The sequence below is a fragment of the Liolophura sinensis genome, chromosome 1 (genome assembly GCF_032854445.1).
Source record: "Liolophura sinensis isolate JHLJ2023 chromosome 1, CUHK_Ljap_v2, whole genome shotgun sequence".
NCBI classification, from domain to species: Eukaryota; Metazoa; Mollusca; class Polyplacophora; order Chitonida; family Chitonidae; genus Liolophura; species Liolophura sinensis.
Genome location: NC_088295.1, coordinates 34,867,963 through 34,880,855, shown reverse-complemented (window position 1 = coordinate 34,880,855; position 12,893 = coordinate 34,867,963). Strand labels below are relative to the sequence as shown.

General features: G+C 37.1%; 1 protein-coding gene across 4 annotated transcripts in view; it reads left to right on the top strand.

Moving 5' to 3' along the window:
• Positions 1-5,886, top strand: part of LOC135467354 (protein FAM13A-like) — a 58,116-nt gene extending 52,230 nt beyond the window's left edge. For all 4 annotated transcript variants that reach the window (XM_064745143.1, XM_064745151.1, XM_064745128.1 and 1 more), the window contains 10 exons: positions 467-525; positions 987-1,068; positions 2,292-2,458; positions 2,863-2,946; positions 3,237-3,320; positions 3,670-3,753; positions 4,169-4,392; positions 4,941-5,042; positions 5,371-5,425; positions 5,655-5,886. In XM_064745143.1, coding sequence (XP_064601213.1) covers positions 467-525; positions 987-1,068; positions 2,292-2,458; positions 2,863-2,946; positions 3,237-3,320; positions 3,670-3,753; positions 4,169-4,392; positions 4,941-5,042; positions 5,371-5,425; positions 5,655-5,723 — 1,010 coding nt within the window. In that variant the 3' untranslated portion in view covers positions 5,724-5,886. The remainder of the gene's footprint in view (positions 1-466; positions 526-986; positions 1,069-2,291; positions 2,459-2,862; positions 2,947-3,236; positions 3,321-3,669; positions 3,754-4,168; positions 4,393-4,940; positions 5,043-5,370; positions 5,426-5,654) is intronic.
• The last annotated feature ends 7,007 nt before the right edge of the window (positions 5,887-12,893 follow it).

Below are 12,893 nucleotides of genomic sequence, written 5' to 3'. Positions count from 1 at the left end.
TCACAATGGGGCAAACTGTTTTAAAGATTTACATACATGTAGGCCTACTTGGACATAGAATTATGTCCGTACCTAAGTGTAGCCTGATCCGGAGAGCTCTGTTGACCTTCTGGTGTGGTGTGAGATTTTCTTGGTAAAGCAGAGTGATATCCTACTTGTCAGATTGTAGTTTCAGAACCAAAAGTAATATTTTATGACTTTTAATGCAATTACAGTGTACAGTACCTGTCCATAGAACATAGTCGACTTATTTTTATTATAACCTACAATAACAAGCCTCCCAGACCTTTAACTTAGTCTAAGAAAATTCTGTATGAAGGGACATTTTATATTACTACTCTTATACATACACAAGAAGTATTAATGCGTGAAATGTAATGGCTGGTTTATGTTTTCTTGCATAATTGTTTTTATCAGTGAAAAGTCTTTATTGATCAGTTCTGCTTAATTTCTTTTGATGTTTTAGTCTTGAAGAAAAAAGTGAAGCAGTTTGAAGATTCCTTTCAGAAAGAAAATGGATGCAAGGTAAGTAATTATATTTTGTTTATTTTTTTCCCTGATTATTGTTTTATGCAATACTCAGGAATTTTCAATTATACAACGGCAGTGATGTTTATGAAGAGGGAAGACTGGAGTACCTGAGGTAAACACCTAAACTTTGGTAAATTACATACAAACTTCCCCACATGTGACGTACAGATATGCACAGCACGTTAATGGAAGGCAAGTTGATTTTAACTGGAATCACTTTAAAACCTCATCTCTGATTTTATTTTTTCCAAGATCGATTTCATGTCAAAGAAATCATTGCTTTGTCTGAACTCTACATGTAGTATTAGTAGGGTCTGTTTCATTTCAGCTCTGCACAGATTTGACAAATTAGTTCCAGTCATTCATACACTGGACACTTTTTAAGAAGAGTATACTTTGTAGTATTGTTAATATGTGTGTGCCATACATTATTCTCAACTTTCTGTTCTCTACAGCCTTCTCATGCTGATAAAGCAGCTAATGCTGAAGTCAAGAAAACCCTTGTGGAAATAGCTAAAGCTAAGAAAGAGATCAAAAGTGAGTTCAGAATTGACAGATTGTGTTACATGTATGTAAGGAATACCAGTGCCTGCACCTTTTCATGCTTAGGGTGTTTATACCTCCATATTACGAATCGTATTATATGGTATTAATGTTGTCGTTTTTTATGTTAACCCTGCATTTGAACTGCTTCACTTAAGGATGTAAAATAGGACAGCCCTCTGTATTTTGGTCACCAGTGCCAAGCCTGTCCTCATGGGCTGTTATTAGTCCCCTTGTGGCACTGGAGTGACCCCTTTACACCTGAAGTGTCATTTTGTCATGAGTCAGTTTTCCAGACTTTTTATCAGGACCATTGTATTGATTCACAAGGTACTTATCTGTTGTGAGTCTCTGACTGTGTTGTTCATTTCCATAAAATTATGGAAGTTTTTGTGCTGTTTTGTGGACTTATCGAAAAAAAGATTTGTTTTTTTATAGAAAGTTGGTATGTGACTTCACCTTGACAAGAGATTACAAGTCCAATTTCAACAATTTTCTAGTCGTTTTGTTGTTTCATCCAAATTCAACCAAATTATATCATTTTTGTTTTTTTGTGGTCTTTGGCTAAGCCATCTTTCTGGTGGCTCATAGGGGTAAGAGACATGTATTGGTTTGCAATATACCAAGCCTTGAAAACCGTGGAATTGAAAGTATCTTTTCCAAGTCTGGAAATTCAGGATTGGTTTGTAGTTCGGTCTGAAAAAGTCATGAATTTAAGATTGCAGAACCAACCGGTCTTAAATTGGTACACTGCAGCTACTGTGTAGGTAAGCTGATATTCTGTTGGGGGGAAAATTGCTGTGGAAATGCACTGCTGTGTAAATATGAAAGTTTATTTATTAGATATTCCAAGTAACGTGGACAATATGAATTTTGGGCATGGAAAGGCATTGAAAAGCCTTGAAAATCTTTAAAGTGTATGAACCTTAAGATAAATAATACTAGTTTGTTCTGCTGAGAGAAGTGTATCTTGAGGTTCCAAGACTTTGTTGTAATATTTTTATGATAGCTGATATATGAGCCATTGTGAAGATTGGGGCCAGTATGTTTTTGTCAGTTTTGATGTTACCAACATCCAAGAATTGTCAGCCTATTGTACTCAGTTTCACGTGGTACACTATATACATTGACTACAGGAGTAAACCCTTCTTTTTTTATATATGTTCATCAGAAGACAGCTTGTTTGAATTGTAGTGTTTGAATTCTGTTGTTAAAAGAGTTAAAAGAGGATGTGGGTAACAGAAGTCGTCACAGCAGTGGAAAGTCAGACGAGGGAAGTCAGGATTCTGGTGGCTCCACCAGCTCCATGGAGAAAACACTAGAGGCTCTCCTCAAGAGACTCAAGGAGAAGCGCATGGATGCTAGTCGGCCAGAAGATGTCACTGTGAGTATTGTGTCACCTTCATAGAAATGGCCAAATAGGAGAGATCCATCATTGTTGTCTTATTCAGGACCATATTAGCTGATAACCTCTCCTTAATCAAAATACACCTTATAATCATGACAAAAAAGATAAAGCAGAGATATACCCTAAAGGGTTGATGAATATGTTATTTGATGACTTTTCTTCTCTCAGAAGTTAGGACTAAGTACATTGTGTATTTCTGAAAAAAAATAACGATATCAACATCAGCTGTACTATTTTCCTGCTGATGACCATGTTCACCTATCTTTTCTCAGGATATGCAACTATAGGTAATGTATAGCTGGGGGCAAAAATTTACCAGCAGCAGATTTACTCCCCTTCTTGTGCACAATGTTGTAATTATCTCCCCTGTTTTGTTACAGCTGATGAGCAGGGATCAGATCCAGGAAGAGAAACTAGCTGTACAGAAGGCTTTACTTAATTTTGAAAGTCTCCACGGTCGACCAGTAAGTTACATTTTAGGAAGTGAAGTGACAGCATGTACATGTAACTAGAATCTGATATCCAAAAAAGCTTTTGGAGGCTAAACTGGTGTTTTATGTCACAAAACGTCAGGTGGCTGGAAATGTGTTTGTCCGTTTTTCAAAAAACAATTGGTGTAAGCTCAGTCCCAGCCAGCAAGTTTTCAATCCGAGTTTTATAAGTGAATGCCTTCACAGTGTACAAGTGTAAGTTCCAATCACACTATCAATGAAAAGGTGTTCATATGACATGCAAACTCATTTTCTTCTGTCAGGCTTCAAGACAAGAAAAGGACCTGATGCGCCCTCTGTATGACAGGTACAGAACCATTAAGAGGATGCTGACAAAACCTATGTCTGTAAGTAATCCATATTCTACTTATCCTACAGATGTTAACATCAGAGGTCATTTTCATGAATCTGATTTTAAGTGAAGTGAAATAAAAAGCAAAAAAAAGAAAACAATACACATTATTTAAACTTGGAGTACAGTTAATGTTTCACAGATTCTCCTACATCAGTTAAGGGTGATGAGAATTTATTTTGTTTTTGGGTCTGCTAGCAACCTGCGGATGGTTGTGGGTTTCCCCGGGCTCTGCCCGGTTTCCTCCCACCATAATGCTGGCTGCCATCGTATAACTGAAACATTCTTGAGTACAGCGTAAAACACCAATCAAATAAATAAATAAATTTTGTTTTGTTCTCCAGCCCCGAGAAGCTGAACTGCAGACTGTGCCTGAGGACTTGCCGTTTGAACTCCAGCCCAGCACAGGACATACAGGACCCAAATGGGTAAATATTCCTGCTCTGTGAAAATTTTTACCACCTTTACCATGGCTAGAATTTCATCATACGCACTCAGACACCTGCAAAAGTTCCTAGAGTGGCTACGTGCGTGTTGAGAATTCTGGCTGATTTTGCGTGTTTGTTATGTTTTGACATTTTATGCAAATTATATCAGAAATTTAGAAATTAATTGGAATATACTACCTCATTTATCCTCAGCACTTTAAACATTGGTACAAAAAAGGAGTCATTTTGTTCTACATATTAAGACACCATCCAGTTTCCCATAAGGCTGATGAATCTGTCTTCAGCACCAATCACATCATTTACATATTCCAGCAATGGTTGCAGGCCTTCAGGAATATTCCTGTGTGATTTACTGAATATAGGAAATAACTGATGTGTATGTGTCTGATGATAGGATGTCCGTATTCCAACTGGTGATGACGAGGATGAGGACACTGGTGAGGAGTATGGAACCTCAGAATTCATGGTTACCAGAGATATGGGCTTACTACGGGATACCATCAGGCCAATAACAATAGAGCGGCGAGATTCACCTAAAGTCAAAAGGAAAGTTCTGGAGGAGACGTCTGACAGTGGGGAAAATATAATGGGAGAGTCAAATCTTCATGAGCTGTCCACGTAAGTTCCTGCTGCAAATTACAGGATTCTGTGAAAGTTTTAACTTATATTGTTACATGGAAAGGGAAGAACAATGTATTCTTCAAGTTTAAAGTTTTGAAATCAGAAATAGAATACACTAAGTTTCATTGAACGTTCTCAGATTTATGGTTTTGTGATTGTATTTTTTTTTTTTTTTTTTTGTGAATGGACAGAAATATTCAAATTTGTGTGACGTAGAATACATTTTGGAAAATCCTACTAAGTTAATACAACTATGAACATGTACTATGGGAAACATCACTCAGTGATCTCATTAGAGTAGACTGATGTACGTGTAAATTACAAATACATAAATTATGTAGAAAAGAGCATACTTTCTATTCTGATTTACTTTTATTTGCGTGTGTCATTAGAAAGGGAAATTTGTGAAGAATTTCTGCTAGTGTATGTAATCTGATAGTCTGGCATATTACAGGATAGATATTATCCTCTACAAAGCCTTCTCTGCTGTCTTCACTCAGTAATCTCATACTTATTGGGTGAATTTTTCCCTTCCTTCCATGTAGTGTTGAACTACAGAATGAATTACAGAAGGCAAGACAGGATAAGAAGAGGTTAAGAAAAGTGCTGAAGGAATTTGAAGATGATTTTTTTCACCAAAGTGGCAGGTAAAGTAAAGATTCTGAATTAAAAGGTGCATAGAGATGGTTTTGAAATTAATTATTTGGCATTGGACAATGTGCATGGTTGTTTTTTGTTTTGTTTTTTTGTTGTTGTGTTTTATCCGATTTTGCAGCCTATTGCACATTATACTTTCTTTTACATATTTTTACATGAGCATAAACAGACAAGCAAAATCAGTTTGCTGCATTTCAGATTTTTACTAAAAGGTCTTTTTGGATCCAGTAATCTTTTAAAATCTTACATTAGCCACGACTTCTTATTTCTGCAATACTGACTTCAATTTTTAAATTATTAATGTACAATTTGCTGCAGGAAAGCCCAGAAGGAAGACCGTGAACCATTCTTTCAAGAATATTTTGAATACAAAGTAAGTTTACAGTTGAATTTGAATAACAGGTTAAGAATAATATCTGTAATACTGACTTATGCATGTATGATGTAGTGACAGATGTTCTGCCCACCTTTTCAATCAGGCGAGACCACACAACTTTTTACAAAAGTTTTCGCTATTTTGACTGTTATGTATATGTACTTTCTTTTGTATAGAACTTAATGGCCAATGTTTAAAAGTTAAAACTGGTCTTCTGTATTTGCAGCAAATCAAAGCAAGGTTACGTCTTCTTGAAGCTCTCCTGTCCAAGTACACACCATCCTCAGCAGTGTAGCGGTCAGCTGACAGGCTGCATCTTATGGAAGCTCTCTTTGTCCAAGTATACCCCCCTCGTCTACAGTGTAGCGGTCACCTGACAGGCTACGTCTTATGGAAGCTCTCTGTCCAACTATACCTTCTTGTCAGCAGTTTAGCTGTCAGTTGACAGGCTACGTCTTCTGGAAGCTCTCCTGTCCAAGTACACGCCATCATCAGCAGTATTGCGGTCAGCTGACAGGCTGCATCTTATGGAAGCTCTCTTTGTCCAAGTATACCCCCCCCCCTCGTCTACAGTGTAGCGGTCACCTGACAGGCTACGTCTTATGGAAGCTCTCTGTCCAACTATACCTTCTTGTCAGCAGTTTAGCTGTCAATTGACTGGCTACGTCTTCTGGAAGCGCTCCTGTCCAAGTATATCACCCTCGTTAGCAGCTTAGCTGTCAGCTGACAGGCTACATGTACATCTTGTGGAGACTCCTGTCCAAATATACCCTCTTGTCAGCAGTGTAGCTGTCAGCTGACAGGCTACATCTGGAGACTCTCCTGTCCAAGTACACCTCCTCGTCAGCAGCTTAGCTGTCAGCTGACAGGCTACATGTACATCTTCTGGAGACTCCTGTCCAAATATGCCCTCTTGTCAGCAGTGTAGCTGTTAGCTGACAGGCTACATCTGGATACTCTCCTGTCCAAGTACACCTCCTCGTCAGCAGCTCATCTGTCAGCTGACAGGCTACATGTACATCTTGTGGAGAACTCCTGTCCAAATATACCCCCTTGTCAGCAGTGTAGCTGTCAGCTGACAGGCTACATCTTCTGGAAACAAACTAGCACTTGTGGTCATGGAATGTCATCAATAAACCTTCCAGGGTGCTGACTGAACTTTGATACGCTGCCTATGTAGATGATCATGGTGTGCAGCATGAAGTGATAGAGTGTTTGGACGGTCATTCTGAAATTGTAACTTGTGTTAAGATAATTGACAATTATGTTGAACCTTTTTTTGTTTGCCCCAGACCAAACTGGGTATTGTTAGTTGACAAATACGCATTTTGAGTTTGTATTTCTCCACAATGATTTCAAACATAATAATTTTATTTTAAATTTTTCATAGATTCTTTCTTGTTTTTTCTCGAGTTGCTTTTGTCTACAATATTTGCTCTATGATAACATTTTTCAGACGATATTTCAGAGACAGACATTTTTACTTTTTTGCATTTGACTTTTTCGTTGATGGACAGAAAATGAAGAAAGTTAAGTATTGTTTGTGATATTTATTGACAAGTTCATATTGGCATCCATGTTCAATGTATGTGTATTCATATTTAATCTTCTGGTTCCAGGTCATAACTTGGTCTGTAGTCAACTTGAAATATAGGTTTGGCTTAAGTTTGGGCTTTAAAGTTAGTTTTTAATTGAGATAAGTACACGCTGATAACGTGCATAGTAAATGCTGACGTAGATGACTGTAGACGAGTAAAAGATTTCTTACAGGCTGCACTTCATCTTCAGTCAGAGCCATAGGGCTTAGTACAGCCAACTGTGTGATATCACAATATTAAATTAGATGTACTCTTACAGTCTGCACTTCATTTTCAGTCAGAGCCATAGGGCTTAGTACAGCCAACTGTGTGATATCACAATGTTAAATTAGATGTACTCTTACAGTCTGCACTTCATTTTCAGTCAGAGCCATAGGGTTTAGTAGAGCCAACTGTGTGATATCACAATGTTAAATTAGATGTATGTGTACTGTCATTGGTTTTTCAGAATCTTTCTTTGTATGATAACTGTGAAGCATTTTTGAAATATTTTTGTTTAGTCAGAGTACTATCATTCATTTCATTTTTTTCATCTTCATTTTTAAAAGTGCTTTTCATGTCTCAGCTAGTGTAAAGATAGTACCATTTATAGTGCCATTCTTGTCATCACCTGCTATGTATACATCATTGATGCCACAAGGGAGAGAAGAAAAGTGTGTATTTACACAATTTCTTCTTTTTCTTTCTTTCTTTATAGTTAATCATTACTTACTTCGGCCAATCGCTACGGTGAAGTAGGCCATCGGTAATTAGAGGGCTTCTATAGATGCTTTCACAAGTGAAACATTTAAAATACAGGGAGGGAGATAACCCAACTAAACTAGATTTTATTTCACTGAAGCAAGAGAGTTCAATGTGTACAGGATGCCATGGAGTTGTAAATACATGGTTTGTGTATATATACAGATACATTCATTTTAATTTTGTCTAAATGAATGCTGCCTTTCATGTAATGCAAAGTTATGGAAAGTTGTACTTAACAAATACACAGACACTGTGTAGTTTTCTTGAAAATTACCTGTAAATAGAAAGTTTGTTAATTATAACAGAATATATCTGATTTGCATATTTTTGTAAAGGACATGGGAGAGGTGTATTCCTGTGTTAATTATTGGTATATTGATGCATATTTGCTATGAAGTCAGCCAAAAGTTTGAGAGCTGGTTGTTACTCATCTTAGAGATGAGAAATTTCTAGTAACAACTTTGTGTTATGAATATTTTATGACTTGATAGAAGTGTTCCTAATGTTGTCATGCCAAGATCATTTATTCACATCCATACATCAGCGGTAACAGTAAGTGAGAAATGTCCTTCATGTTCTAACAATCTGATGGATTTGTGTAAACCTCTTCAATCCAGGTATCTTGGGAACTTCTGTCATTGGTACGTTGTTATTTTGTGGAAGCTGTGACTGGTACCTTGTTATTCTGTGCAAACTGTGATATGTCTTGTTATGATTCTATACACATACGTATATGTATATATGTGGTCCATGTTTGCTAGATTTAGCTCCAAGCAGTTGTTATATATAGCGGTACGATCCGGTCCTGTCAGGCATTGGCAATCACAAATATTCGCACAATCCAGATGATATCCAGGCAGATTTAGATGATTATGTTGGCCACAGGTAATTAAAAATTTCCCTAAGGCCGGTTAAAACATGCTAAGTTAGTGAAATACGAGAGGTGTTTGATGATTTCTTTAATCCCGTTAATCCATGTGTATATTTGGAAATTAATCAATAACAAGTGAATTCTTAATTATTTTATCTGTTAGATATGTGAAGATGCTTTCAGTTATCTCCCAGCCTTATCCAGTATTCTGTTAATGGATTGGTGCTTTTGTTCTGTAACCATTCTGTCCCTGTTTTCTATTGTACATTCTGGTCAGGGACCCACACCTTCGTTTCCTCTGTATTATCCATTGATTATATATGTTTTGGGTTGGGTTCCTGCCCATGTAAACTATATACATCCTACTGTACATCATTTTTATCATACCATTCTAGTTTTATCACTGGCATTATTAAAACTACAAAGGTTCATCCCTTGCGTGTGTTTTGTTTAAGTTTCATGTGTTTGTACAAAGTAATCTCAGTAGCCGCATTCATTGAGAAAGTAATATATTATGAAGAAGAATCTTGTAGAAAGGTCATGGTCAGTGGTAATATGATACTAGCAGTTTGTGTAATAAACAGGTCTGTACCCTGGTTGATTTAACTGCCATAATATATGACTGTAAACAATGTTACCTTGATAAGACTTTTCCGGGTTTAGGCTGACCATTGTATGTGGTCCAAACCATCCGTTATCTTCCCTGGGTAAATGGTTTAATGCTGCCTGCCTCAGTATAAGTATGTTGGATATCCGGTGTTCGTGGTAGGATCATTTAAACTTCACCACACACGGTTGTCTAATTGTTCTGTTTTCTCTCATTAGCCACACTCATACCACAGAATCTGTATGTGGGCATACATCTGTGTAAAATAATCTTCTACAGGATTGTATTTTTTTTTCCATTTTATAATTAAGTAGATACTTTTTTTCACAAATCTACATGTAAATTTTGTGAAGTGTCTAGAATATAACTTTGTCAGTTTGGAGATTTCCCCCGAATTCATCTGAGATCTGCAGATATTTTTTACTTTGGCTTGTTCACTTGTGTTGGATAAATGTGATTGTTTTTAGAAAACCTGTTAATAAATGGAAAAATCTTTGTTAGAATGATGGAGAAGTACATAGGTCTTCTGTTTATATTTCTTCCTAATGCCTACATCCTATGTTGTTATGCCTTATAGGGTGATTCTCCGTTTCCATTGGTCGATGGACGGTCACATGATATTTCGCAAAACATGATGTACAACGATTACGCGCTCAAGGAATGCAGCGTCACTCTCACAAAGTATTGTCCCACGTTCACGAGGAAATATCAAACGATCACGCCCGTTGATTCCATGGCAGTTATCTCACTTTGTTATTTTTTCCGACGTCTGGTCTCGCGACCGGTGGTTAATATAAAAATAGGATTGGATGGATTACGAAGACGGAAACGTACTCAAACGGCTTATATACTGAATTATGAAGATTAGTGGGGTAATTAGGCCTACATACCCTCTTTTCAGCTAAAATAAATGTATGCATAAATTAATCTTAAAAGATGTGTGCTATGGAAATGCTACCTTCTTTGTATTTCTGCATTTTAATCTTTTCAGGTATAACAGATTTATGAAAACAAGTATTATTTCTATATATAGAATTTTATTCCTTATTTGATTGGTGTTTTTACGCCCTACTGAAGAGTATTTCAGGTACACGTCGGCGGCCAGCATTCTGGTGATAGGAAATTGGGCTGGAAAACTCACAACTGGAAGACAAAGCCAGTATGAGCTGGACTTCAACTTACAGTGACCGCATTGGTGAGAGGCTCCTGGGTCATTGCGCCCCCCCCCCCCCCCCCCCCCCACCCCCAATAGACAGAAGATTGAGGTTTATAAATTATAAGTGCATACATATCTATATGATATAGCAGGGTGCGCACAGTCCTTGAAAGTCCTTAAAAGATACAATTTCATTTTCAAGTACTCGTAAGTCCTTAAAAAGACAAATACTCCTGGAAACTCCTTGAAAATCTTAGTTTGTCCCGAGTATTGTCTGCTGACCGCCGAGTCTGTATATCGGGAGCTCGCTTATAATTCTCCTATAATCAGGGCTTCCGCTGGCACTCGCCATTGTCACAAATTTAAAACAGTTTTTTGAAACAGTGATAAAATTTGAAAAAAAATGTGTTAACATTATTCCTTCGGGATATTCATATTTTCGTATTTTGCCTCCACATGCCCTGTTTACTTTTTTGATAGATGTACTTTTGCAAATCATTAATTGGTTAGTGTAAAAAATACCGTTTGTAAATAAGGCCTTGTTTGAGCCTATATGGTTAATTACATTATTTATTGATGCAAACACGTAGTGTTCTAAAAATTATCATCATAAATAAATCGTGAACCAGCATATATGTATTTATACACCAACCTCCTGATCATCATTAGTAGGCCTACAATAGTAACTTCAATAATGCCTAACATTTTGTAGAGATAGATGCATTTTATCTTGACTAAGATACACTGTTTTTTCGGTATAATAAAACATATGTTGTATGTTGTGGGATTGGGAATGATAAAAGTGATATTTTGAATGTCACTTCTCTCGAGCTGACAGTTCCTCTTATCCCATCCCTCAGTTTGACTGGTTCCCTCTCCCTGATAGGTCAGGGAACCACACTAATCCCACACTATGCACTATCTGTATACTTTGTGCTACAAGTCAGAAGGTTACCTTGTCAAGTGACTAATGGAGGTCATGGATTTATTTATTGTTAGTTTTCCTCCACTCAAATCCTTTAAAGCCGTAATATAGGCCTACATGTAGAGGAGAGGCCTCCGTGGCCGAAGGTGGTGTGCACTCCACCGCGGTGCAAAGACACAGGAGCCTGTCACCGGACTCGGCCCGGTTTCCTCCCACCATAATGCTGCCGTATAAGGGGAATATTCTTGAGTACGGAGTAAAACACTAATCAAATAAATAAATACATGTAAAGGAAATATAATAGGAGGTATGGGTATTAACTCCAATAAAACAGATAAACAAGTATCTTGTATGGCCCTAAAATTAGCCTGAAAAATTCCCATTTTTAGATGCAAATAATGATCACAAATTATAACTGTTGGTGCTGAAACTGTTTACAGTGGATATCATCCTATTTACACGTAGGTTACCATCCCAACAGCATCAAAACACCTGACTAAGAATTTCTCAGAATCCTGCAAATGAATCGGTATACTAAGCAGTCAAATGACTTCGAGTAACATGTGATTATCTCATCCGTTGCTTTTGAGTACAGGTGACATCCAGCATTGCACTGCCTTTCACCATCTAAGGTTATAGATGGTCTTTTTGTACGTTGACCATTCAAGTGGAACAACTTGTTGGTCGTCCACTACAATTCCTCATTCAAGCAATGCAAAGCATTAGTATTGTTAGCCCTTTCACAAAATCTGTTTTGATGTTACTGAAACATTTCCAGCGTGATTTAAACGCTTATTTTTGGACTGTTTTAGTTGAAATTGAGAAGATTTGACAGCTCACTGATACGTTAAAACAAATATTTCAAAATTAAATTGATTATTGCAGAATATTAAATAAAAATTAAAGTTTTTATCGAAATAGCGACCTTCGTGATTGTTAGAACCATTTAGCGGAGGCCAGCTGTTATCCACCAGGATTACCAGGTTCAACCCAGCTTTTTAAAAGAATTAGTGAGATCGAGAGTAACATGAAGTATACATGGCATCTTCATGTGAACAGATGTGGTTGTCTACAAAGACATCAGCTGACTCCAGATAATAGGTTCAAACACACCTTTGTTTATATATTGATTTCCAACTGACACATATGTCCAAATACGTTGTTTGAATTAGATAATTCAACATGCAGTTGTATAACTGTCAGTGTGAGATCGTTAAGTTAACTCAGGGACACGTGATAGAGACAGCTTTCAATATGTCAGGGTCGTATTGTACTGTAATTTAAATGACATATGAACGTAGTTCTACATGCGTGGTGATATCATTGCTTTGAGATAAGCATAATGTTCAAAGCTTGGTGCTTATCTTCCTTTACAGAGTTGTTTGTTTGATTGGCATTTTATGCCGTGCATATACTCAAGAATATTTCACGTGTGCGACAGCGACCGGCATTATGGCGGAAAGCGCTTTACAACAAGAGTGCCATTAAAAGTATGATGCTTAAATTGTTGTCATATTACAGGTATTATGCTCATAATGGTGTGTAAAAAGTTTGCTGTTGAAAG